The sequence below is a fragment of the Eschscholzia californica genome, unplaced genomic scaffold (genome assembly GCF_041429995.1).
Source record: "Eschscholzia californica isolate CP2 unplaced genomic scaffold, dmEscCali1.0.p SCAF_6, whole genome shotgun sequence".
NCBI lineage: Eukaryota > Viridiplantae > Streptophyta > Magnoliopsida > Ranunculales > Papaveraceae > Eschscholzia > Eschscholzia californica.
In genome coordinates this window covers 20,168,438-20,196,150 of record NW_028238483.1, presented here as the reverse complement: position 1 = coordinate 20,196,150, position 27,713 = coordinate 20,168,438, and the positions used below count along the sequence as shown (strand labels likewise).

The 27,713-nt window shown below is 35.9% G+C and overlaps 2 protein-coding genes across 3 annotated transcripts; one reads left to right on the top strand and one right to left on the bottom strand.

Annotated features, from left to right (window-relative positions):
• The first annotated feature begins 1,273 nt into the window (after positions 1–1,273).
• Positions 1,274–7,288, top strand: LOC147532301 (uncharacterized). 2 transcript variants are annotated; one of them, XM_086645725.1, is made up of 6 exons: positions 1,274–1,495; positions 1,584–1,656; positions 2,515–4,490; positions 5,376–5,496; positions 5,855–5,914; positions 6,026–7,288. In XM_086645725.1, exons 3-6 carry the CDS (start codon positions 2,620–2,622, stop codon positions 7,145–7,147), a joined length of 3,174 nt encoding a protein of 1,057 aa, XP_086501851.1. In that variant the 5' UTR covers positions 1,274–1,495; positions 1,584–1,656; positions 2,515–2,619; the 3' UTR covers positions 7,148–7,288. The 2 variants fall into 2 exon arrangements, with proteins under 2 accessions (XP_086501851.1, XP_086501852.1); XM_086645726.1 differs by lacking the exon at positions 1,584–1,656 and having other exon boundaries at positions 1,276–1,495.
• An 8,536-nt stretch (positions 7,289–15,824) lies between these two features.
• Positions 15,825–24,278, bottom strand: FAB1D (FORMS APLOID AND BINUCLEATE CELLS 1A). Its single transcript, XM_086646453.1, has 13 exons — positions 23,862–24,278; positions 22,824–23,097; positions 22,664–22,697; positions 21,954–22,577; positions 21,568–21,712; positions 21,140–21,487; positions 20,083–21,051; positions 19,629–19,933; positions 19,407–19,533; positions 19,164–19,325; positions 17,137–18,711; positions 16,476–16,742; positions 15,825–16,383 (listed from the first exon to the last, which is right to left on the bottom strand). Exons 2-13 carry the CDS (start codon positions 23,065–23,067, stop codon positions 16,093–16,095), a joined length of 5,091 nt encoding a protein of 1,696 aa, XP_086502579.1. The 5' UTR covers positions 23,068–23,097; positions 23,862–24,278; the 3' UTR covers positions 15,825–16,092.
• Positions 24,279–27,713: the final 3,435 nt, after the last annotated feature.

Sequence of the window (27,713 nt, the reverse complement as noted above, 5' to 3'; positions counted from 1 at the left end):
TCTAAAGCCGCGACTAAGATTTATTCCATGTGATATACACAATAAATAAAGTAGAAATAGGAATAGACGTATTTTCAGGCCTTTATATGGGATTTAGGGCTAAAGCTATTTTAATCGGCGGCTACAGTCTTATCCAAATTTATAAAAGATTGCATATTATATTCATGATATACAATGTCATTCAACTGTAATGACTATTTGAGTCCAATCTCAAAATGATAATAAAAAACGCACCGTGGTAATAAAACCAGTAAAATTAGGTATCTCAAATTTAATAGACTGAACTCATTGCCAACACTTGGTTGCCCAAGTCGTTGAAAGTGTTGACATAAACTCCAAAAACCTAGAGGTCCCAAGTTCGATTCTCACAGAAAGTGGAATCCATAGTTATTGAACTTGAATTATTAAATGTATAAATAAGGGTTATTTCTCGAAATGCCCCCTCCTTTGTGACCAACTTCTCGCGTAGCTCCCCACTTTATCAAAAATACCAGATGGTCCCCTTTTTCTCGTTAAATGTCCGTTAACTCTTTATCCTCCATTTCATCACCTCTCTCTGCCACGTCATCTCTTTTGCCACCTCATCATCTTAAGGTCGTCGACCTTAATCCTTAAATTTTTTTGTCTCCGACGACCTTCAAACACCAAAAAAAAATCTCCCTCTCTCTCTCTCTAAACACTCCAACGAAGGAGTTTCCCTTCGTCGGAGGTCTGCTTCGCCAAATCTAGGCCCGTTCGACAGATTTTCTTGAGTATTTAGAGAGATAAAGAGAGAAGAGAATTTTTTTTTTTGTTTTTTTAAGGATGAAGGTCGTCGGAAATTTTGGCCGACTGGCGACCTTATCGGAGAAGGTGATGAGTTGGCGTGATAGATTACGTGGCAGAGAGAGGTGATGAGATGGAGGAGAGAGAGCTAACAGACATTTAACGGTAACGGGAAAAGGGGGCCATCTGAGTATTTTTTATAAAGTAGGGAGCTACGCGGGAAGCTGGTCACAAAACTGAGTATTTTTGAGTTTTAGGTCTCTTTATTATGTTGTCGGGCTTTAGGCCCTCATTCGAGTCATCAGGTGACAGGTGTATGTAAAATCGAGTTGATGTAGCGGGTATCAATTCGTTGGGCTGAGCCCACTAGATCTGCTGCGGTTGGGCCCAAGGTTGGTCACGAATCACGTGGGCCGTGGCACAAAGCCACAAACCAACGAACCATTTAGATGGCAGTACAGGCTGGGCCAGCCCAACTATAAAACGACGGGCCAGTCCTGGTCCGAGCTTGGGTAGCCCGTTAATCAGTTGACACCACCACCAGGTCCACAAGCGGATGACACCCCTCCGACTCTAACCTACTTCGTGGATAAAACCTCACACACAAGGCCACCACAGCTTTAATAGATCTTTCTAGGGTTTCAGACTTCGTAATAGGGTTTCTTTCTTCTTCTTTGTGCGAGAAAGATCAGAAAAATTAAAAGGGATCCATCGATTTCTCCTCTTTCAGGTTCGTATTTTTCCTCTCTTCCTAAATCACGATACTGTCATTACTCTTGAATAATTTGTCATTCGATTTAGTTTCTCTCTCTAATCAGATGCTTCGAATTGAGCTAACCAGTCGAATTAATTTTTGACATGGAAGATTGGCTTTTTCAAGAATCTAAGCATGTAACAATCTCTCTCTCTCTCTCCATTTATCTCTTTTTGTGTGTTTACTTTAGGGTTGGAGTTATATTGATAAGTTTAGAGTAATCGATTTCGATATATTTTTCATTAAGGTATTATATTTAAGATTTTATTGAATTGAAGCTTCACCTGTTGTTGCTAGAATGAGAATCTTCTCTAATTAAGGATGCGATTCTCGATCAGATTCCCCATAATATATCATCCGTGCTAGTTCGTAAACATAGAAGTTCTTTTAATTATGAGTGGGGAGTAGGATTTGTGATTTAGGGTTTCAATTTGATTATGGGCTTATGTTAATCTGAGGTAAACTGGATATAGATAGATTAATTAGCCGATGGGTATCAAGTATTGACGGCCAGCATGTGAATCTTAGTTAAGTTTGAGTATTTTATTTTAGAGAGTATTTCTACCATTGACCAAGAACGACAAAATGAAGCTCCAAATCTTTCTTGCAGCAAATTTGGGCGTAAATAACTACTTCTGATGGATTATGACTATCTATGTATTCTGCGTATTAGATTTGTGGGCTTCTGGCAGATAATGCTTTCCCGTTGCTTTAGATGTCACTATGACTTCATGTATTATTTGGCTTTGAAAGTAATCATCGTTCATTGTTCTTATTAGCATTTATGGTTATATACTTTAGCAGAGAGAAGTGCGTCATGGCTTAAAATTGTTTGTTAAACAATTGGTCCTTGTACTGTAAAGGTTGTTGTGCTTTGACACTTATACTTTATTTGTTCGGTTTCTCTGTGCTATAATTCTTTTGGCATCAATATTTGCATTGCTATTTCTTGAAGAGTAACATATTAACAGAAATATGAATTCTTCTGCATGCAGGTTTTCATGGGTTATTTTTATCTGAAAAGCCGGATGTACTGATTCATTGTAGTTGAAGCTACCATAAGCTACTGAATCGTGTGATATTTGTAGGTGAGTAGTTCTATGTTTTCAACTGGTGACTTTGCAATGTCTAACAATCTTGGAACCAGCAATATGGGGTCTAGTAGTCTTGGACAACAACATTTAGCAGTTCCAAATAATAGACCAGTACAAAATACACCTATTTCCAGTTTACAGCATACATCTGTTTCAAACAATCTTGGGCCACAGCATTTAACAGTTCCAAACAGTAGACCGTTACAAATTGCACCTATTTCTAGTTTACAACATACATCTGTTTCAAACAAGCGGACAATACAGATGATATCTACACCACCAACTAAGCCAGGTTCACAGAAAGCATCCGCATCGAACAAGCGAGGAACCAAAGTAGAGCCCACACCCAATAATGGTGCGAGTTCACAGAAATTGTCAATGACAAGCAAGCGGTCAACACAAATGGAACCATCTCCGAAGGCAAAATCTGAGTCGTTTGAATCAGTCAGGGCCAAAATGAGGGAATCGTTAGCTTCTGCTCTTGCTTTGGTTTCTGAAGAGCCAAACAAAACTGTGGAAAAGGATGCTAAGACTGATGTGCCAAGCACTGCTAGTCCCTCCACCGAGGTTTCTCAACCATCTGGATCCAATTCTGCTATTGTAGATGTTTCTTCAAGTGAATTACCTGAAAAGCCTGTAGAGCAATTACCTATAGATGTTGATGATTATGCTGAGAATATCAATGATGGGCAAGTTCTATCAGATGATATCTTCTCCATTAAAAATGAAACTGATGTCATACGAGCCCCATTTGGTGGGCAAGAATTTCAATTTAATTATGTCTTGCATGACGAAGATCTTTCGTTCAGCAACAACTTCTTTGCGAAGGATGATCTCTTGCAAGGTAATGGGTTGTGCTGGGCATCAGATCTGGATTTAGAGATTCTTGGAGAGAAGGATGTAAATGAAGCCAAAAGACCCAAGTTAGGACAAGAAGTTAAGAAAGAAACAGAAGTATCTGCACCTCAAAGCCCAAAAATTCTGGCAACTAAAATTGAAGCTGAGCTTTTCAAAGTTTTTGGAGGTGTTAACAAGAAGTACAAGGAGAAGGGAAGGTCTCTATTGTTCAATTTGAAAGATCCTAGTAATCCTGAACTGAGGGAGAGAGTAGTTTCTGGTGAAATTTCGCCAGAACGTCTATGTTCTATGACGGCAGAGGAGCTTGCTTCAAAGGAGCTCTCAGAGTGGAGGATAGCAAAAGCAGAGGAGCTTGCTCAGATGGTGGTCTTGCCAGATTCAGAAGTTGATATTAGACGTTTGGTGAGGAAAACACATAAAGGTGAGTTTCAAGTAGAATTTGAACAAGATGATAGTGCTTCGGTGGAAGTTACTATAGGGGTAAGTTCTCTTTCTCAATTTCAACCCAAAACTAAAAAATCAGAAGCTCAAAATTCGAAGAATCCCGATGAAAATGGAAAAGCTGAAAAATCGGAAATTACTACTGGAGAGAAGGTTAACTTAGATGATACTGTATCAAGTGATGTAACTGATCCTATGCAAGGGCTCATGGTGGATGAAATGAAGGATGCAGAATTTCTTCCTCCAATAGTTTCACTGGACGAGTTTATGGAGTCGCTTGATTCTGAGCCTCCATTTGAGAACTTGCAGAGGGGTATGGGGGCATCTGAAGAAAAAAAGAGCTCTCTCGTGGACTCCAAATCTGGGTCCCCTGATCGAACTTCAGTAGTTCCTGCTGCAACGACCACAGAGAAATCTGATAAAATGGAGGGAAAACATACTAGGACCAATAGTAACTTGGAATCCAATGAGATTCATGCCAAATCTGAAATTCCAATAGATAAGGGTGAACATGTATGGGAAGGCACCCTTCAGTTGAATATCTCATCCGCTGTCACTGTCGGTGGCTACTTTAAAAGGTTTGTTTCTGATAAGCTTAACTTCTTACGCTGGTTGATATCCCTAGTTATTCAGCCTTTCAGTTTTTTATTCGTTCCAGAAATCAATTATGTTTAACACCACAATCATAACTCTGTAAGATACTATACTGCACAACAAACCAACGGTAAATAAAACAAATGTTGTAAAATTGCAAGTTTCTTACGATTAATAATAATTTTATTTGAATTTAGATTACTAATAATAGTTATAGTATTTTTATAATCGAGAGCTAGAAAATCAAACAGTTAATTTGGCTTTCTACAATATGCCCCATTGTCAAATTGCAAAATGATCGATTGAACTTTCTTGTATAAAACACTGAAAAGCCGCTTTTGTAAAAGCCAGATGCTTCAAAGACGGCATTCTGATCTGTGACTGCAGTGGCTGGATAAGTATTCGTTCTGGATCTAACCTGCTATATGACCATTTTAGTTATGGAGGAATGAGTTGATATTAAGCTGGATTGATCACTTTCACGAAGTACATTTTAATATTTTGTAATTTGCACTATAATTAATTACGTTCATCCTAAATGGCTGTCAGGAAAGTCATATTGTGCCTTCCGACCAGAGCCTAGTGCTCGGTAAGATGATATAAGCTAAAACAAGCCTCACGTGGTTTACAGATAGGCTCCTTGTGACTGCTATTTTCTATATAAAGAGTTCCGATAGTCTCTGACTTTAGATCAACCTTTTTCGTGACTGGTTTTTGCCTACTACCACAATCATAGTTTCCTGCAACAAATGATGTAGACTTTTCGTGTTGAAAATGAAAAATTGGAGACTGCCTAAGTTTTAACATCCACATTCCGATCTCTGCACACACTTGCCGAATTTCTTATTTGTCTCCTTTGCTGTCTACAGTGGTGAAAAAACGTCCACGAAAGATTGGCTCAACTCACTTGACATTAAGGGAAGAGTCCGGCTTGACGCGTTTGAGAAGTTCCTCCAGGAGCTGCGTATGTCTCGAAGTCGTGGAATCATGGTATTTCATATTATTATCTCACATTAATATTGGATGTATACATCTGTTTACTCAATTAGTGTTCTTTTTTCCATTTGATATGATAATTCGATCTTTAGTTGCGACCTGTGTGTTTAACCCCTGTTGAATAATGGCAAGTAAAGAGTGTTCTCCATGATTACAGAGCACTTATACCTGTTCATTTTCGTGACTGACACTGTACAAGTTAGTTATTTTAGGCGTAAGAGTGTTGGGGTATCACCCATTCACCTGTACATCATTTAGCAAAATGAAACATTGACTATTGTATTATTCGTGTTTGGAACGTTAAAATTGCTGTTAGGGTTACTGTATTTATAAAGTCCGTTATCTTTTGCAGGTCGTACATTTATGCTTGATGGATGACTCCTCTGAGAGTGCACGAGAAAGTCTTCGCGAGGTAAATATCGCATCTTTTGTTAATTTCTAGAGTCAGATCCTGTTTTCTCGGTAGCTTGATTTCGTTTTATTGTTCGTGCGTTGATTGCCTCATTCCTATTGTCCTCTGTAGGTGGTGGAATCTTATATTTCCGATGAACGAGTAGGGTTTGCAGAGCCTGCGCCGGCAATGGAACTATACTTATGTCCACCTCACATTAGAACAATAGAAATGCTTGGAAAAAATCTTCCAAAAGACCAAATAGAAAAACTAAATGCGATAGATAAAGGCTTGATTGGCATTGTTATTTGGAGAAAGGTTCATGTTAGTTCAACAATTTCACCCAATTCTTCATCTCATCACCATAAACATAGTAGCTCCAAAAAACAGCAGAATTTGAAGAAACAAACTCAAGAAAAAGAAACCAAAACCAATGCCAATCCTCCAAACACATCATCAATCTTAGGTCCACCTCCAGGCCGAAACCCTAATCATTCAGTACGTGATGAACCCATTGATGATATTCCACCGGGCTTTGGTCCGTCATTTGGTAAAGATGACGACGATCTTCCTGAGTTTGAGTTCGCCGGAGGTTCAAACGCAAACCCACCCATATCTCAATCGTCAGCTCCCAAAGTGCCTCAGCAAACGACATTTGCTGCTACTGGGCAGATGAGAGAATTGATACAAAAGTATGGAAATAATGAAATGAGTTCTAATAACAATAGATTGAATTGGCAGCAGAGTAGAAGTTTAGGTATTGAAGTTGAACCTTGGAATGACGATGACGATATTCCAGAATGGCAACCTCAACAGCAGATTACTCCACCTCCGCTACAGCAAACCATAACCCTACCACCACCTCCACCCCCACCTGCAATGCAGCAAGCATTGCATTTAGGGTTTCAGCAGCAAATGCTGCCATTACCTCATGGTCCGTTAATGGCCCAACAATTCACACAGCAAACACCTATGAATATGATGCAAATTGGGGGAAGCCACCAAAATATGGCTTCTACCTGGCAAGCTGGGGGAAATTGGCCCCAACAAACCGGTCAACCCTTGGCCATCCAACAGCAGCAGCCATACATGAATACTAATCATAACGGTCAGCCTTTTGATGGCCAATTCTATGGGAACCATCCTCCCCCTCAACCACCTCTTGGTGGGGGTGGTGGTGGTGGATATGGTAGGGGAAACAAGAGAAGATCATCAGATCATGGGTATCCAAGGAATGGTGGGAAAAGGAGATAGTTGTGTAAATAGTTGGTGAATGGTTAGAGAAAAGGGATGTGTTAGTTTTTACATGTAATTATTTATCTTTAGAATCATATTCCCTTCTCTTTTGTACTTGGATGTTGTTATTTTGGTAGGCAAATTTTGTTTTCAGGATCATTTTATCTTTGTTTTTTTTGGTTTTGGTACTGAAGAATGGATGGATCATTTTATCTAGCTTGAATAACTTCAAAAACTATCTTTGTTTTGGAAAAAAAATTCTTGGAAAATGAATAATTCTTGTTAGGAAGTTTCTTGTAGGATTCATTCTTTAAGAGATGTCATATATTTTTTTTTTGTTAAGATACACTTTTTTTTTGTTAAGAAGAGATGTCATATTTGAAGTAAGGTGTTGAATAGCTATTCGTTTTATTTCTACTATAGTATGTTTATGCATTAGAGTGAATAAATCTAAGGACATGCTTAGTATAACCTTGACAAAATATAATGTTGAAATGGAAGAGTAAAATATGCTTTGTCTTCATGTCAATGTTTACATTTTGTTTAGGCAAGTTTAATGTAACATGTTTAGTTGTTAAGAGGCCTTTCCTATTCTTATTAGGTTGTATTAGCCTAAATATCTTTAGGGAGATTTTATAGGGCCCCCTCATTTTTGTTATAAGGCCTCCCCTCAATGATAATTTAACAAGTAAAATGGTTCATGGGGAGGTCTTTTAACAAAATTGGGGAGGCCTTATAAAACTTCCCATATCTTTATATCTCTTCAACACATTTTTTTTTTTTTTTCATTTTTCTACATTAGAGCATCTTCAATGCAACGTTCTATCTCCAAAACTTTGAGTGCCACATAGGATGTTCAGAATTTTTTCTTAAAAACTCTCTCAAGTATTGGACCTCTAAGATGCTGTGGATGTAATTAAATAGAGATACACTCTAGAGAAGAGTGTCCTCTTGAGATGTCTTTAATTGTCCAACCTCATGGATATTTGAATTTCAAACTAATAGAAAATAAATCTTCGTATATTCCCAAAATAACTAAATAATTTTTACAAAAATAACCATGTCACATGAGAGCATCTTCGTAATACTCCATTTGAGAAACTCTAAGTGCCTCCTAAGTTTTATTGAGTTTATAGAAAAAAAAAAACTCTCTCCAATGAAACACTTAATTAGGATTTCAAATGATGTGACATCTTTAATGTTGAGATATCTCGAAAAAAAACTTAATATTTGAGTTTTCTTTTGACTATCTCAATTGTCTTGGTCAACCTACTTTAAGTTTTGAACTAATAGCAAATTTTTTTCATATTCAATTCTATTTTTATGTGTATCAACTAGAGTTTTTTAGATCTTCATTGGAGATATACAAAGTTCAAAGAAACCCAATTTAGCCACGTAGAAAAGAAAATGTCAATTGAAACTTGGCACATAAGACTAATTGAGTTTTGCATTGGACGCGTTTTAAGTAAATAAAACGAGTTCAGAGTTTTGCAGTAAAGATATAAAAGGATTGGGGATCTTTATGTTTGCTATCTAGGAATGAGAATCTCAATTAGCATTTGACACATAAGATGAATAAAGTGTTTTTTGAGTTTTGTATTGGAGCATCTCCAATGAGACACTCTAACAAAACTCTAAAGTCCTAGTTGTGCTAATGAAGATTCTCTTTTGTAAGTGGCAAAAATAGAGAACTCTAAACTTTCTTCTTTTATCTTTAGTGGAGATCTCTAAACTACCTCTACTTAGAGCATCTCCAATGGGACACTCAATCTCTAACAATAAGAGTGTCATAAATGACTTTTTGGGTTTTTGTTAAAAAAACATCTCCAATGAGACACTTTGTTGGACACTTTGTTAGACACTCTACCATAAGGTGGACACATTTATTATAGAGTATCTAGAGAGAGAAACTATAAAATTAGAGTGTATCTTTGAGACTCTCTAAGCGTCACTTTAAAATTTAAACCAATAGAAACATTTGCTTTTCAACTACTTTTTTCATATTCAATTTAGTTGACTACTTTTTTGGTCTCTAAATTAAGTAGAGAGATTTTGAAGATCTCTATTAGAGACCAAAAAAATTTAGAGTGTCTATATATTGACACTTAGGAAAGAGAATTTTTATTTGACACTGGACAACTACACTTTAGAGTTTTTTTAGAGTGTCCCATTGGAGATATCTTAACACACATGTCTCTTGAGAATAAATGCATCCACCTCATAAGAGCATCTCCAATGGGACACTCTAATAAACACTCTAAAAGTCTAGTTGTCAAGTGTCAAATAAAGATTCTCTTTCCTAGTGTCAATATAGAGACACTCTAAATTTGTTTGGTCTCCAATGGAGATCTCTAAAATCTATGAATACACATGTCACTTTTAAATTGAATATGAAAAAAGTAGTTAAAAAGAAAAGGTTTCTATTGGTTTAAATATTGAGTGACACTTAGAGAGTCTCAAAGAGACACTCTAGTTTTAGAGTTTCTCTCTCTAAACACTCTATAATAAATTTGTCCACCTCATAATAGAGCGTCTAACAAAGTGTTCCATTGGAGATGAGTTTTTAACAAAAACTCTAAAAAATCATATATGGCACCTTAAGTGTTAGAGATTGAGTGTCCCATTGGAGATGCTCTAATATAGTGTTGAACAAAGTATCTCATTAGAGAAGTTTTTTTTTAACAAAAACTCTAAAAAGTCATATGTGACGCTCTAAGAGTTAGAGTATCCTTTGGAGATGCTCTTAGCAGGTCTTAGAGCTACTCCAAGGTATATGGGACTGGACTCCTAAATTCAAATTTGGGAGCCAAATCCTTCTAACCGGGGAGCCCACAGGCTGGGAGCCCCACCGTCTCAGGCTCCCATTTTTTAACCCGGACTGAGGGGCTTTCCGTCCCATTATATTATCGTTGGGAGTCCTCTACGGCTTGTTGGGGCTCCCAACACTAAAGTGGGGTGGATCCTCATTATACATATTATTTTATTTTGTTTTTGTAATACGTAAATTTTTAAATGTAAAGTTTATTGGAATGTGTTTTTTTCTTGTCAATTAATTATTCGAAATTGGAAGTGATCATAATGTCTATTTCATAGAAAAATAATATTTTTTTTTCATTTTTATTCTTGTCAATTTATCATTCAAAATTGGAAGTGATCAAAATTTTAACTTAGAGCCAATCATTTCATAGTTGAAATTGAAACTAAAATCCGACACACATACATCACGTACGTACATAATTTGGATTTGGAGCCTGATATTGGAGTTGAAAAAAATTTCGAGACTCCCGAATTGGAGGTTGAAACGCTACAATGGATTTGCTCTTAGGAACTATATTCCAGGGCCGTGCGTGAGAATTTCGGGACCCTGTGCGAAATTTGATTGTAGACATTTCGAACAACAAAAAATTACAACTAAAAATCGAACAAAATGCAAGATAATCTTTTAAAGAAAACTATAGATGAATCCAAATTTCATTATGGAACGTATACCAGTAAATAGATAAAAACTGTAGATGAATCCAAATGCATTTTGAAGAAAATAGTCGTAAGAAAAAAAATCTATTATTTGATATCATTTTTATAAGAGATTTGGGAACGAAAGATACTCTTTATTCTATCTGAAATTATACTTATAATTACATTTAATATAATGAAATTTCTAAATTTTCATAAAATGTTGGATCATAACTTTATAAAAAAGTTTAAGATTTTTATCGCTTAAGATCACATTAGATAATACAATAGTTAAGAAAAAGTGTAACAGAGCAAAAATAAAGGTTAATTTAACGATATTAGTCTTGATCCCATAAAGCCAAAAAAGAAATGAAAAAAACACAAATGATGGCAATGTGATTCTTACCTGTGTCATTTGGGTGTTAACTCACGAAGCTTAGCAGCTGAGCTGATGGACGTTTTGTGTTAGAAGCGTTGCCTTCTACCGAAATAAACAATTTGGCTTGAGCTTTTTTAGAAGTGGGCCTTTTGGTGGTGGGGGCCCAGTACGGGCGCCCTGTCCGCACCTCCCACCGCACGACCTGCTATATTCATTAACCATAAATATAGGCCAGTGGTTCGGGACATCTGGTTCAAGTTTGGGGGTATGAAAGCGGGTCGATGCAATTTGACGTGATTAGATTGATCAACATCATATGAAGACTAAAATGGTAAACATTTATTTTTACTGCGTCATCTTCATTTTGACCACTACCTCCGACCACTACCACCGCCTCATCTGTCCACCTCTTTTTTCACTCATCTCTCTCTAACTCTTTATGTATGTATGTTTGTTGAGTCAGGGGCGGCCCGGGCCCAATGCCACCAAAGCGGTCGCTGTGGGCCCCATGTTTTGAAAGGGCCTAATGTGCTAAGAGTATGATTATGTAAATGGCAGTTCTATGTTTAAACATAAATAGTGCAAGCCCAATGGTTTAGTGATTGAATATTGTCCCACTAGACCCGACTTTAAGTCCTACACCACTCTCCATCTTCTATTTTTGCAACAAACATTTTAAAATGATGTAATAAAATCCAAAAAGGGGATAGGGTCCTATCTTAAAAAAAAGGATTTTAGTCCTTTTCCTTTTTGGACACTATTACCCTATTATGTGATAAACATCTTCCATACAACTCCCACCTAATTTCCCGCCTAAAAATTCAAGAGGTCGCACGTCAGATAATTACAACCCAACAAAATCCGTAATTTAACTTTCAAAATGGAAAAGATCTTTTTCACTTTCTCTCTCTAATCCAAAAAACAATAATTTTTTACTCTCTTTCTCTCTCCAAAAAACTGAACGTCTCTAACCCTCTCCATAAAACCCTAAAATCTCGTCCATCAAAATTTTTAAAGACTTTTAAGTTTGGTTCTAGATTTTGGTGAAATACTAAAAGATTTTTATAGTTATTTTGGGTCTTTTAGTGTTTTTCGGTTTAAGATTTATGTTCGTCAACCGATTTTTTTTTTCTAAACAAAAACTTGTTATGTATGATAGAAGTTACTTTTTAGGGTTTTTGGATCTAAGATTTCTGTTTTGATTTTTCGTATATTATTTGAAAAATTAAAAGTTTATATACCAAAATGGGTTTCTAATTCACATACAGTGAATATAATACTGAAATACGTGTAATTCATAAAAAAATTCTTAAAATTCTAACATTTGAAGTAGTTTGTGTATGTGAAGGAGATTAAGAATGTCCTGTAAGTCGAAAATCACTTCCAAAGCTACAAAGTTATCTACACCAACGAGAAAAGTCCTATCAAAAGAAAAAACAGCGTTCAGAAGGAAGTACAAAAGAAGAAAGTAAAGAGCAAATCACCCTCGATTCAAGAGGTAATATATGTGAAAAGGGTACATATTTATTTGTCAATGGTACATTATCACTTAGTAAAAATAGATAAAATGTGGATTACCAACTTCTTTGTTTGCTTAGAACAGATCCAGAGCTTTTTTTGTACAATAAACTATATTAAATTTTCAATACATTACTCATTATTTCAAAAAGGGTTAATGCCGTTTTGACCTCCGATTTGTGACCAACTCATCGTTTTGGCCCCAATTTCCTGTTTGGCCCCCACATTTTTTTATAAGCTTCACCATTATATCCTTATGGCAATTCCGTAACTTAAATGTGTTTTTTTCTCTTTGTCCACCTCACCAAGCAATTTCACGTCACATTTGTCCAAATAAGATCGCCGGAATATGTCGCCGGAAGGCATCTTTTTCAGGCGACCTCCATTTTTTTTAATCTTCTTCTTCTCCAATCATCTCCTCCACCTCCATTCTCTCTCTTTCTCTTTCATGTCTCTCTCTCTCTCTTCCTCTTTTTTTTTCTCTATCTCCTTCCTCTTCTCTCTCTCTCCCCCTCTTCTTTCTCCATTCTCTCTTTTTCTCTTTCATGTCTCTCTCTCTCTCTCTCAAAATCTGGGAGATGATGAAGAAGATGAAGAAAAAAATTGATGAAAAAAAAGTTAAAAAAAAATCTTTACTAAAGACTGATAGATAATGAAAATAAACTAAAAACTGAGAGATGATGAAGGAGGAATCGAAGATGAAAGGAGAAACGAATCTACAGATGATGAAGACACAAATGATGCATTTTAGAGAGAGAAAATCAATGATAATGAAGATATATCTGATTAAAATCGTAAGAGGAAGAAGACGATGCCGATTAAAATGTGAGAATGAAGATGTTTCAAGATGATGATGAAGAAACACTTTAAGTTGGGACGAATTCGACTTCTCTAAGCAGCAGGAGTTCCTTTCAGAGATACAATAATGTAGACTTGATGATGGAGAACCAATAAAGGATAAACGATGGTGGTTTCCGGAGGTGGAATAGGGTTGAAGCAGAGTCGGAGATTCAGTAATGGAGAATCGATGGTGGTTTCAGTTATGATATAGGGTTTCCGATTTAGAGAGAAAATAAAGGATTTCAGTTACGGTTAGGAGATTGGAGAGAGAAAATGTGAGATTAAATAGGAAAGATAATTTGGGGATTGATTTTCAAAAGAGTTGTAATTTTAAAATGTGAAAACGACTACGTAGATTTTTTTCCAATGGGGCCCCTATTTTGTCCGTCGCTTTGGGCCTCTTAGCAACTAGGGTCGGCCTTGTGTGGAGTTCCCTTTTGCTGAAACACGGAGAGGGAGAGACAAGGAGACAGAGACAGAGAAAAAGAGACACAAAAAAAGGAGAGAGAAAGAGAGAGAGAGAGTAATGGCGGTGGTACAAAGAGAAAGATACACAAAAAATAGAAGAGAGAGAGAGAGTGAGAGAGTAGAGGTTGTGGTTAAGAATGAACTTCAACTTCTTTGTTCTTTTTCTTTAGGATCCTAAAGATCACGGATTAAAAGGCCCTAAAGGTCAACAAAAATGAAAATAACCAAACAATAATAAAATTACATCAATAATAATTAAAGTAATAAAAGTGAAATCTTGATTGGCCTTTTCTCTTGTTTTGTAAATTCATCTTCAATCTTCTTGAGATGTTCATCGTAGAAATCAGCAACATTAACTCTTCTTTTCTCATGACCTCTATATCCATTCTTCCATTCTATAACCATATAAAATCACCAAAAAGTGGATTATATCCTTCATCCAAATTTAATTGTTGTAAGGCGATCCATGTAGGAGAGAGAAGACCAAGAAGAATACAAGAAGAAGATAGAATTCACGATCTTGAAAATGATATTACTAGAGTTAAGAGAGAAAGAGAAACATTGTGTAAGATGGATTTAGATTCCATATTTTCTCTCTCTAAAAACCTACAAGATCTTATTATAGATCTAACATATAAACTAAAAGAGGAAGATGCGGAGGAGGGATCCCTCCTCCAGAGAAAACCAAGATCTGGAAAAAAGGTTGAGAGAGAGAGAAGAGAGAAAATGGTTTATTTTTTTTTTTTGTTAGACTGTAATTGTTTGACGACACAGTTTCGAGGATGGGCGGGGGACCTTCATGGGTAACAACTCACACCTTGAAGAGCTCAACAATGTACACACAAACCCCAATTGAAGATGAAATATCAATCCCGAAGGAGGCATCAATACGTGGGAATGCGTGCAATGTGCCACTCGGACATATCCTAAGCCAGCTATAGGGGTTGCGTCTTAGAGTATTGCTCACTTTCGTGTACACTTGCTAAGATAGACGAGCACCCATCCTACAAAAGTATTGACATATGCGCAAGGCCCACGTAGGAAGAGAGACCACCCCTTCTAAATATGCGAAGTTCTCGTCATTTCCATAGAGAAACATAATGCTTACAAGTTACAACCCAGACTTTTGTTTTTCTTATAAATGACATCAACGTTTTGTTCCAGAAATGAATGCAACGACCTCTACCATCACATGTCATCCGAGACTCAAAGGCCTTTATGATCCGGTGTTGGCCCATTGAAATCAACGTATTTGTCGTCCTAACACAACGTCACGACATAAGCTTCACCAAGCTAAGAGGTCATGAAACTGGGCCTATAGGTGTGTGGTCAAACTTAGTAAGTCTTGAAGCATTTTGAATGGATTTAGAGGTCCACCGTCAAGAACAAAACCACGTACATGATTAGCTTGAACATGAGCGCCATAAGCAAGAGAATATATATAACTGCTAGTGCTTCGGCACCACATCTACCCCTATTTCTCAAAGTCTTTGGGCTAAAAATCAACACTAGGAGTTTGTACTATTCTCTCTAACCGAATTTCTCAGCTAAGAAACAGTTCAAAATTATAAAAAAAAAAAGAAGTGGTTTTATGTTGAAAAAACAAGAAGTCTTCTTGAGAAATAATGAATAAGCAGCTAATAAGTAAAATTTGGGTCTTCTTTGGGAGGCTTAAGCATAAGATACAATACTGAAAGACAATAGGTATTGAGTACTAAAACATTTGCAAATTCAAGTATATTTTTACAAATGAAAATAAGGTTGTAAGATCTTATACTAAGGCAGTTAAGTTGATTTAAAACCTAGAAAAATATTTTGTTACTAGAAAAAAAAAAGTGGATCCTGCAATCTGAGAAATTTCAACCCAGGCCAAAGACCCAATTCCAGTTGGTCTTGCTTAAAAGATACCTCAGTGTTTCTTTGACTACGCCCTCGTACTAGTTTTCTTCTGCAATGCAATCTCATTTTAATGGTTTTCGCATCGAAGAAGGAAGAAAATAATTACAGATGGGAAATATGATCATAAACATGGCAACCTTTAAATTCAAGTAATTGCTTATATTATTGATTATAATCATCTTTCTACACTCAGACTCAATAGTTCATATACTTTTAGAAGAATCAAACCTCGATAAAACGAATCAAACCCCAAAAATCAGCTTAAAATGCGAAAAGTTGGGGGTTTATAAAATTGCGATTGTCATCTAGTTTCATTTGCATCTATATACAGTAAACTAACAAAAGGTATGGTTTGTATAAACTTGACTAAGAACAAAGAGTATAGGAGTTCATATGCTTTCTAGTTTTAATCGAGAAGAGAAGAAACAGCCTCTTTGCTTAATGAATCATCTGAAGATCTATTATCTGGAAGGCTAAAGAAATAGCTAGACATGAACTTTCTGAATCTTTTCTTGTATTCCTTTGGGGAGATAACGGTAGGTGTCTCGTTTTTAGGGACAACGAGGGAAGCCTTTACCCATGTTTCGAGATGTTTATCCCAAGTATATTGCCTTAGATAGTCAATAATACCACATACGAGTTCTTTTTTCTCTGTGTCGACACCCACAAGTAAAGAGTAATCCATCACATTAATCGACTGCAAACATAAAGAATAAGAATATATTTAGTTGCGAAATCTAATTTTTTATATATAGTATAATGATGAGAAGCTTTTGGCTTTATACTCACAGTGAGGAAACAAGTATCGTTCCAAATAGCTCGTTGCAAGTTGTGCTTAGTTTTTCCGCTGATAAATAGAGGAGATGCCGTCATATCTTCAGCAAAGTTTCCATCTAAAAATACTTTTCCTTTGCCATCAGTATGTTTAGTGTATCGAGCATGTTGCGTGCCTTTAAGATCATATAGGCGAGTAATATTTCGCCCGTACACAACATTCTCCATGACCATTAGGTCATATTTCATTTCCTTTCCGTTTTTACCCTGCCTTATGGTAACCTACGAGATATAAGCAAAAAATTAGAGAAGAAAAGGGAAATGACAGCAACACGAGGTTGTCAAGGGAAGACTGGAGTCTGAAACTAGAGGGTGAGCGCACCCGTAATATGATATACGTGAATATACATAATGCACAGTGAATTAGTCAATTAAACCAAGAAATAAGCAATAATGGTATCTATCAGGTAAGTATATAGTTAATTGAATGGCTAAACACTAAGGTTTAGGTCATTGGGGGAGGATAAAAAAATTAGAATGATGGGGCACCAAAAATATGAAAATACAGAGTGAAGAATTTTATAGTCGTTTTGGAGGTGCGGGTAGGGACTTTGAAAATATCACATCAGAATTCCAGTGAATTAAAAACATAAAACAAAGGATAAGTGAAACTAACCTGATAGATCCCTAGTATTTTTGCAAGGCACGTCTGGCTCCCTGAGGTAATAGAATCCTCAACATACTTGAAATAGTCTGGGGCAAACTTCCAAAATGAATCAATTTCTGTTTTCTTGATTTGCTTTACAATAAATCGGTCATCTTGTGTCTTTATAAACAAAGATCCACTCTTTCCACCTTGAGCATCCCAGTTCTTACAACGGCTAAGAGAAGAGATATAATCGAGCTCATCTGGACAGCACTTTTTACGAAGAGCACGGAACTGTTCTTCATATAGACAAACTACAGAAAATTTACTTTTGCCAGAAAGCTTTCCAGTCCCTAGATGAATCTCTGGATGCAATGCCTCTGCGGATGACAGAATATCACTCACTTTTGACCCATCAAAAAGTGAGGGAAAATCTACTGATGAAACACTTTCTACTGAAGATATTCCCGAATCTGCAGAACTAGTTGAAGACCAATTTGACAACACTGCAGAGCCTTCAGAAGCCAAATACTGTGGATAATATATTGCCTTGTTATGATGTTCTCTCTCTTTTCTTTGCTCAATCAAATGTTCAGTTGAACCATGTTGATTTTGCAAAATAGCTAGAGCACAGGCAATTATGCTTGTGGGTTCATCTTCGTAAAGTGCCACAACATTGCCATCAGAGCCAACTGGAATGTACAATCTGGATCCTTCCTCAACAATCAGTCGATTCGCTAATCGCAGAAATTCAGTAGCATAGGTTGTAATGAATTCAAATTTCTGGGGGTTACCCCTGCGAATATCTTCCCAGAATGTCTTACAGATTTTTGAAAAGGGGGTCCAGATCCATCCCTCACCACCATCTAAGTTGGATGTTAGCATTTGAGATATAATCATGTCTGTTTCCAGTAGCTTAACCCCAGGCTTTGATGATATACCACCCACAACTGAACCAAGATCTAAGTTGGTAACAGCGTCAGAACTGGCCAATGTCTCCTCTTGGCAATTTTCAAAATGTGGAGGGGTAGAGGGTCGTGATAGTTCCGTACTGGAGTCTTGACCTAGAACGCAATCATTCAACATTTCGGTAGTTGAGGCAGTTAAGCTTCCCGTGGGACTATAATTATCCCCAGTAACAGAACTATCTAATGCGGTGTTTGGATCATATTCCAAAGTGTGATTCTCATCGTGCAATTCTGAATCTTGCAATTCATTAACAGAGTTGCCCTTTCCTATGGTATGTACTTCACTAAGATTTATTTCTATATCAGCCTTATCATAGCCACTATTTGTAATGACATCATTATCAGACACAATATCAGTCATGGTATCAACAGGAGTAGTGCTTGTTCCATCAGAAATTTCCTTACCATATTCCAGAGTATTTATTCTTTCTTCAGTTCTTCCACCAGCAGTGGCGTCTTTTTCCAGAATATTACCATTGTTAAGTATTCCAGTATCAGAAGACTGAAGAAAATGCAAGCGCCTGTCCCAAATATATGATTCAAGTACAAGCTCCTGTAACAGACGATTCAATAACAGAATCGCATGCGTATTCGTACCCAAAGCTTCCTTCTCACCATGAACCTTCTGAATCTGAGCCTGATATGTTAGAAAATCAGAAAAAAGAACATGATTTCAGCAACAAGAAAGCTGCTAAATTGAACTGGAGAAAGTGATAGAACAAAACATCTAGAAACATTAAAGACACGAGGAATTTAAGATTGTGATGTCACTACTACTACTTGAACAAATTTAGAATTCCTGAATACAAGTAAAGGTGAGACAAGGAAAAACAAGGCAGAACATGAGCTTGTATTGATAGAGAAATGCACAAGGTTGCTTGGTTCTTCACAATTCTATCATAGGGAAAATCATTATCATCCTTTTCCGAATAAAGAGTATAATGGCCAACATAATAAGGCACACTATTGCTTAGAAGCTCTTTTTTTTAGATTGTGCCCCAAGTTACTAGTACAAGAATGTAAAAGAGAATAAAAAGGCAAATCTAAAGCAGGACGAACAGAAGAAGTTAATACAAGCAAACTGCTAACCTCAAAATGGGATTTCTCTTGCTTTAGCATCTCCTTATATTCTGAGAGTTGTTTGACTGGGCCTGAACTATTTGATGATGAGTGTGAAAGAGAATTGTAATGCTCTTTCTTCTGCAAAGCCATTCCAACCTCAGTAAACAGTAAGCTTGCCTTTTTTAGCACCTTGAGAAAGTTAAAGAAATGGTCAGTTGCAATGAAGCGGCAAAAGAGAAGTTATCGATGAATCGTTTATAGCATACATACCATGTTTACTTCTTCCTTCATCCAATCTTGTCCATTCTGATTATTAAACTTCAAAACAGACGGTGGCATAGACACATTGTATATGTCCACCAAAGAGTATCTGAATATGGAAACCATGGGTCCCAATCTGCACATATATAAGACGGATAAATATGGTTAAAACTCTATTTATGAAATTATAATGCCTCTACAAACAGATGAAAGTCAGAACATTAGACGTACCCATAAAACCAGAGATAATCCCTGTGCTGCCCACAACATGATAACTTATTAGAAATCGAATGACTTAAGAAGCTAAGTTCCAGGAATTTCCCAAATGACAGACAACGGGCTGCAGTGGACATCACTACTCTCCGACTAGATCTCTCACATCTTAAACATCGGCTCCACATCCAAAGTTCTCCTTCAGCTTCACCAGGCAAATTTTTAGACAGCTTTTTAACCCGTATTTCAAGCTTCCCATCTTGATGCATATAATGGTAAAAATGAACTCCTGGGGGTTCACCACATGCAGAGCATCGATGCATCTTCCAGTAAAAGAAAAGTTTGTCAGTACACACTACAAACTTCATGTTAAAGGCACAAAATTTGAAATAAGAGCTACAAATAGCTAAACAGATTACTGCGAGGACAAATAAATAGAATAATGAAAATGAAATAAAGAATTTCGACAAACCTGATTCAGTAAGCCATTGCACAAGAACTGTTCGAGGGACACATCAAAATTCCTGTAGTACTGAATACGAGAAATATGGATTTGCTCGCAGATAGTTCCTTTTAATAGGTTCCGACTTGACATTAAAAACAATATGTTCTGGGCATCTAACACTGTAATGATGTCATTATTAAGCTGGACTTGGTTTTCATTATTAACATCACATTTGCTTTGTTCTGATAGTGCACCATTGACACCTGACGATGACTTAGCTTGTTCACCATTCGGCAACTGTAGGCTATCTTCTTTATCTTTAGCTTCAACCTCGCAAGATGGGTGTACTTCAATAGATGTGAAGATGGGCAAGTCAACTGCACTTTGTGAACCTGATTCCTTTTCCTTCAAGCCAGAGTATTTAGAAAAGGATCCTAGAGAGGCAGAGGAAATGAGAGGTAAGCTGTCTTCGATAACCTTCTTAAGAGAGGTTGAGATCAACGATAACAACTGTCCCTGCAGAATGGTTGGTCCAATTGGTGCATGAGATATCTTTGGTCTGTTTGCAAAAGCATGATAGTGAATATTGATGCCGTCAGCATCATTCTCATGTGACATCATATCAGGACTCAAGCCAGATAGCGAAGAACTTCCATCTAACTCTGAGGTCAAACTGCAGTTGCTTACTTCAGAAGCAAAATTTTCTAAAAGACCATCAGAAATTGGAATATCTATATAACATGAAGATGTATTTTCAACAAAGGGAGCCTTCACAGGATAATCGTTTGCATTAGCCAAAGTACCAAAACCAACATTTGGTAGTTGTTTATCTTTAGAAAAAACATCAACCTCGGTAGGCTGAATGGTCGAGAATATCGCCCTCTCGTCTACAAGAAAAGAAGTCTCAAGAATTAAATGATAGGCTACGATAACTGCAGAAGGCATCAGATGCTTAACCTTCTTTAATTCATCAGTATGAGCTCCCATCAGTAAAACCTGCAATACGAAAACTGTTAAAATCTTCACTCCATAACACAAACTGCAAACAACCGAAGCGATTATGACATGTATAGAGTGAACTCACTGTACAACAGGAAGATCTCGGACAGCCCTCAAGAAACATCAAAGTCTTAATTGGCTTCTTACCACCATCCTTGGAAATGTTGTGTTCCTCTACAAACTTTTCAAAATGGAAGACATCGCATTGCTTGAGCTTCTGGTTTAGCAAACTATTAGCAGATGAGAAAATCTCTGAACCAGTACAACGAGCGATCCTTTCTAAGCGATGGGGCTTCATGTCAATGACCAGAGTTATTCCTTTATCAATGAGAGACTCTTGCATCTCACGGGGAACTGATTTCTCCATTAGAACAACATTTGGATGGGACATATTTATCATGTCACTGACATTCTTAAGATTATCCTTCTCTTGCTATGACACCAAAGAAAATGCATTAGTTTATTGAAAAAGGTACATATATGCATGACTACTAGAACTGCAAAACATTTTACCTGTTCCATTGAATTAAATGACGATAACCCACTTGAGCTCTCCCCAAGCTTCCACTCAATCAACAAAAGTCTGGGGTTCTTGTGCTTGGTCTGCATGCGTTTGTGTATAGTATTCTTTTTAAAAACCATACCCTTGATCAAATGACTGCAAAATAACATGATTTATCTCAAATCCGAGGTGGCACAATATTTTCGCTACTATCCACTCAATGGCTTATTAAACACCTAATAGGCGCCTTATGGTACCAAAACATTCCAAATGAGTGGCTTATCAAGATTGAGTATAAAAAAGAGTAAACAACTCCATACGAAGTGCAAACAAAATTTCAAACTGTTTCAGTCTGGTGTTCTTAATATGTATGTGTGACCATCGATTTAATATTTACCTGTCGCTAGGAGAACCAGTTGCAATGCATTTAACTTTAACAAAGCCCTCTGGATTCATTGTTCTCCGCCCGACAGCTTCACCCTTAACAAGTAATGCCGCTTCCCAAGCTAAAGAAGTAATAATGTCCGCCCAATTTTCACCAGAATTTGCTGATAAGGAAATGCATGCTGATGTAAGAAGTCGAGAAATGTAGCTCTTGAATACCCCATTCCTTGCCTCTTCCATTGTCCTCCAACGCTGCTCTTTAAACATGAAGCTATCACTAGGTTCTTCACACAACTCACTAAGTGAACTGGGTTTTTCTCGTGTTGTAACTTCAACATCCTCTTTATCGTCATCATTATTAACAACACTGCCCTCCATGTTATCTTCAGGAGGTGACCAGATAGAAGGATCTGAATCAATTTCGGAAAGAGATCGTTTCATTTCGCCCTCAAACAACGATAGCAATTCTCTATTTTTAGCAGTGTTCTCCTTTCCTTCTATTGATCTGCTCATATTATTAATAAGGTTATCTTCAATTAATTCAACCGCTACAGTATCCGATTCATCAGTTTCCTTTGCTAGACTCAGAAAGCTAGTCTTGAGATCCTCTTGCCCAGTATCCGCGTTTAGATCATTACTACGAAACAAGAACAGAAGATGGGTAATTAATGAGAGCTTAAAAATTGTCCATAAACTGAACTAGGGTTGCAAATTATAACTCACTTGTCTGCGACATCTAATTCACCATAAAGGTCACCTAAACAAATACATTAGAAGAAAGAGTTAGAACTGCGGCGCTCTTTGAGGGAACAAGAACAATATTATGTAATATAAATTGATCAAGAGAAATCACTCTGAAATAGAGCAAGATTAGAGAAATTACTGCAGCTTGAGACAAAGCTATCGTTGCTTTTCACGGAAATACAAGGACTAATCAATGGTGTTTGGTAAGGAGTCAATCCGTCCTCTCCTGGTGATGCTTCAATGTACTTCTCCTCCTTGCAGCATTTATAGGGAAACGAGAGACCTTCGGAATCCAAACCCGAATACGTTTCTTTATTGCTGCCCTCTTCGCCACTATCCAACTTAGCGAATTGGGCGCGGCAAGTATAACACATCGAGTACATCGGATTCTATAGAAATCCAACCTGGAATGCCTAATAAATAACGCCCCAAAATTAGGGTTTAAGAATCATTAACTCTTGGATATTTAGCTTTACAATTCGAAAAAACTAGCACTTAATAACTTTCATAAATACTATATCTTCAAAACTCAAAAACCAGAAAAAAAACCCTAAAACCACCAAAATTGTCAGATGAAAAAGTAAGTCTATCTGGTTTTGGTCAATCAGGACAAGAGAAGTTTAGATTTGAAAAATTACAAGAATTTTAACCAGAACTAGTTTTTTTTTTTTTTTTTTTGAAAAATAACAGAATCTAACTAGGGAAATGATAGAATCAGTCCAATTCAATAACTTCAAATTAGACCAAGTTAGAGAAGAATATGACTCTGAATCGGTCAAAAAACAACTTGAAAACTTCTCTCTAGAAAATCAGATGATCAAACAGTAAAAATCTTTCGATTATACGAATAACACAAAAATATCAAATCAAGATTAGTATATCAGAGGATCGAAGAAATACTGATAAACCCTAATAAAGAGAGAGACAGAGAGGTTTATATGCTGATTAACAGTAACTACTCAAAGGAACGGATAAAATATACCATAAATGAAGATTACTAAAATCAGAAGAAGAAGAAGAAGATTTATACAGAATCAAGTAATATATCATCCAACATTAAGAAAGTATATCCAAAATCGATTAAAACAGAAACAAATAAAGAAACACAAAACTGAAGAATTCTTAATAAATTTGAAAAGAAGGAAAGAATCAAACAAGGAATAAGTATTAAACTTACAAATTGAAGTAATGAACGGCTATGATTATATTTTCTTGAAAAAAATATCTAAATTTGTTAGTAGATGAGGTTTCTTCTTAGTTCTTGTGAAGCAAGCAAGAAAATAATAATTTCTGACTTTCTCTCTCTAAAAATATACTCTCTTTCTCTCTCTACAGAAACGAATGAAGAAATGAATTGAGGAAGGAAGGGAGAGAAAAAAAAAGGGAAAGAAGGAAAAATTAAAAGAGAAAAGCGTTTGGTGGGGCCGCTTACTCTACCTATATTAATTTTGATTTGATACTTATTTTTGTATGTAAAGAAAAGGGGAAAAATGTATTTTTGGGAGTTTATGCAAAACTTTCTTGATACTTATTTTTGGATGTAAAGAAAGCGGGGAGATAGTTTAGCATTATTATTGTTTTAGACGCTATCTCTAAACATGTCGCCCGACTTTTTATACTCCATTTATTATTGTTGTATTCTGGATACCTTAAGTTTTTGATATTATTTTCTTTTGTTTCCTTTAGCTTAAATTAGCTATTATTTTATTGAGAGAGATGGAGATTTTAATTTCTTTTTTTAACTCTTGAAATTTCTTTTATTTCATTTTTTCTTAAATTAATTTTTTTTCTTCTAATGACACGATTTTTTTTTTCTTTATATAAGTTGTTTTATTTCTAAGAAGGACTACATTTTAAATTTTAGGAATGGCTTCTAGACAATATCCTTTATTAAAAAAGGATGTTTGTCCCAGTCAGCGTTTCCCTTCTGTTTTATTATATAGATAATTTATGTTTATATTATCAATATAAACAGTGTTTCAATCATATTTTTCATCTTTGTTAATGACTCTTCCACGAACTGAGGAATCGTTGTTTTATTTGTTTGTTTATCTAAATCGAACAAGTTGAGCTATTAGTATGCTCATTTTTCGAAGTCATCATCGCGAAAGTATAACATTTTTATTCTTATGTCGAGATGTCTAATCTTGCTAGACTTGATTTTACAGCAACAGACATAACGAGAAAGAATTACATAAATGGATCATGAAAGCAAGATTAACTCCAAGATATAAAGGATTTCTGAATCCTATTATTATTGAAGGGAATAATGTAGACGATATGTCATACTTTAAGTTCCTAACCATGTCACATACACAATGACCTGAAGTCAAAATATTTGTATGTGGAAGAACTAACCGTTAATCTTATGGGATATCTTGAAGATAGGTATGATCACATGTAGATGATCCTCCTTCCAAACACCCGAAATGTTTTAAAAATCTCCGGCTACAAGATTTTACTTTTGTTTCTACATATAATTTTGGTCTTTGTAAAACTATCTCAAGACTAAAAGTAAGTGAACATCATTAGTAATGAACAAATGATCGATAAAACGTTGAGTGTTTCATGCTTCAGATTTAGTCCTGCAGTCACAATACCGAGAGCGACGTTTCTCTAAATATTCTTAATTACTCACCTCTTTTTGGTCACTGAACAAAACAATCAGTTGCTGTTACAAAATCATGAATCTCAACCTATTGGGTCTGCACCTGTGCCTGAGGCACATTCAGTGTTGTCTGATGATCATGGAAGAAAACAAGATTTAAAAAAAAATATTTCTAGAAGAACCCACCAACGTGCATCCCACATGAACAAATGAGACAGAAATAATAGACAAACTCCTTACCACTGAAAGTGGAAAAAGGGAGAAAAATCGAAAAGTAATGCAGTAAGAAAACCTGGTCAAGTAAAGGTAAGACGCGTATCCTCCCGAAATTCGTAAAGAAATACGTTATTGCCGTGGCATAGAAGGTTATTAGTCTCGTATCTATCATACAGAGAAACACTTGGCTGACCTATATCAAACATCTTTAAAGTCTAAAGCTGCCACAAAGATGAATCATATAGAACTTGATTTACCACTGGAGATTATCTATCTGAAGGAGTCAATCAACTAATGATATATTTAACTTTTCTGACTACTGAATTAAGTCATCTAACAATTATACTGTTTTAATGTAATATGTAAAATAACTTGTATTTGTAAGATATTAGATAATAGTTTATGCATAGTTGTAATAGTTATGTTCACATTATTAATATAAATAGTGTTAGAATTAATTCTCTTCATCTTCGTTAATTAAATTTCTTCCCGGACAAATTGATTAGAAACATATTTTTTGTTTTTAAAATTGGAATTTATATACTAATTCTAAAGATAAAGGTTATTAATCTCACACTAGAATGATATATTTTTCTGTCAAATAATTATAAGAATTTGATTGATGGTGATGACATAAACTCCAAAACACTGATGGTCCCAGGTTCGATTTTCGGAGGAGGATGAATCTATGGTTATTAAATTTGAGTTATTAAAGGTATAAATATGTAATAAGTTTGTCGGACTTTAGGCCTCTTTCATGTTGTTGGGTTTTATGCCTCTTTCATGGTTGGTTTCACTTAGACAATTATTGTGCTTATCACATCTTCATGATGTATCAATGCTTGTAACGACTAACGTTGATTGTAGTCAACTTTTCAAAAAAAAAAAAAAAAAAAAATTATAGGAATTTTTGAATAATTTTATTTTATTTCAAAATAGCTTATGTTATTGATTTAGCACCAAAAATTATAAATTTATCTATATTGTTGAATGCTTCTGTAGAAAGTCTATCTGTTTTACATCCCGACTATGTAATACTCTTAGAGCATCTCCAATGCAACACTCAACTTGAAAAAATCAAAGTGACACATAGGATCACTTGAGTTTTTAGCAAAACACTCTCCAATGCCACACTCAACTTGAATCTTAATATGATGTGGCAACAATAAATGTTGAGATACTCAAAAGAAAACTCAACAAATGGGGTTTCCTTTGAGTATCTCAATTGACCCACATCATTTTATATATTGAAATAAAAATGAAGAGTAAATCTAAAGTAAGTGTTTGGGTTTTGAGTGTTACATTGGAGAAGTATTTTGAGTCGGGAATCTCAATAGTGCCAACTCTGAAAGAGAATCTCAATTCATACTTGACACATTATGTTAATTGAGATTTTGTTGAGGGTTGCATTGGAGGTGCTCTTATAATTAAGAATAGGGTTATTTCCCAAATAGCCCCCAAATTTATGACCAACTTCCTGTCTAGCCTCCCACTTTATCAAAAATGCCCAGATGACCCCCCTTTTCAGTTACAGTTATAGTTAACTAGTCATCACCTCTCTCCTCCATCTCATCACTTCTCTTTGCTATCTCATCTTCTCGCCACCTCATCATCTTCACCGGCAAAGGTCACCAACCGACTAATTTTCCGGCCGACGACCTTCAAACATTAAAAAAAGTCAACTCTCCTCTCTCTCTCTCTCTCTAAAAAAAAAGCTTTTCTTTTATTTCATATCTCCTCTCTCCACAAAAAAAAAAAATAGTATAATAACTCCATTAACCGAGAATCCCACCGGTATATAACCAAGAATTCATCATCAAGACAAAAAGAAAACCTCTTATACGAAATTATCAGGAAGTAATCCCATCAATGTGCAAGAAAAATATCAAATGAACAACAAAATGATCAATGAGACCTATCTGTGACTCAACAAAACCCTATTTTGTGTAATACTCTAGAAGATTAGAATCAAAATCAAACACTGAACTTTCACAAAATTAAAGCCCCAAATTTCTCCGAATAACAATGAGGAAATCAAGTTGAATTAGAAGCTATAATCAAACCCTAGAAAAGAAAAAAAGATATTCATTTATTTAAACAGAGATTTCGTATAAAGAACTAACCAAGAGGAGATTGGAAGCACTGATCGAACAACCTTACGAGCTCGTTTAGAGATCTTCCTGAAAACATTTTGAACAAATCGAA

What these genes read in the sequence shown, in the direction of transcription:
- LOC147532301 (XM_086645725.1), top strand. Translation starts at nt 2,620, where the DNA reads ATGTTTTCAACTGGTGACTTTGCAATGTCTAACAATCTTGGAACCAGC. An exon ending in CTCGAAGTCGTGGAATCATG is followed by an intron (nt 5,497 to 5,854) that starts GTATTTCATATT and finishes TATCTTTTGCAG; the next exon opens with GTCGTACATTTATGCTTGAT. An exon ending in CACGAGAAAGTCTTCGCGAG is followed by an intron (nt 5,915 to 6,025) that starts GTAAATATCGCA and finishes TGTCCTCTGTAG; the next exon opens with GTGGTGGAATCTTATATTTC.
- FAB1D (XM_086646453.1), bottom strand. Translation starts at nt 23,067, where the DNA reads ATGTACTCGATGTGTTATACTTGCCGCGCCCAATTCGCTAAGTTGGAT. An exon ending in CATTTAATTCAATGGAACAG is followed by an intron (nt 21,488 to 21,567) that starts GTAAAATGTTTT and finishes TTGGTGTCATAG; the next exon opens with CAAGAGAAGGATAATCTTAA. An exon ending in AAATACTAGGGATCTATCAG is followed by an intron (nt 16,743 to 17,136) that starts GTTAGTTTCACT and finishes TATATCTCGTAG; the next exon opens with GTTACCATAAGGCAGGGTAA.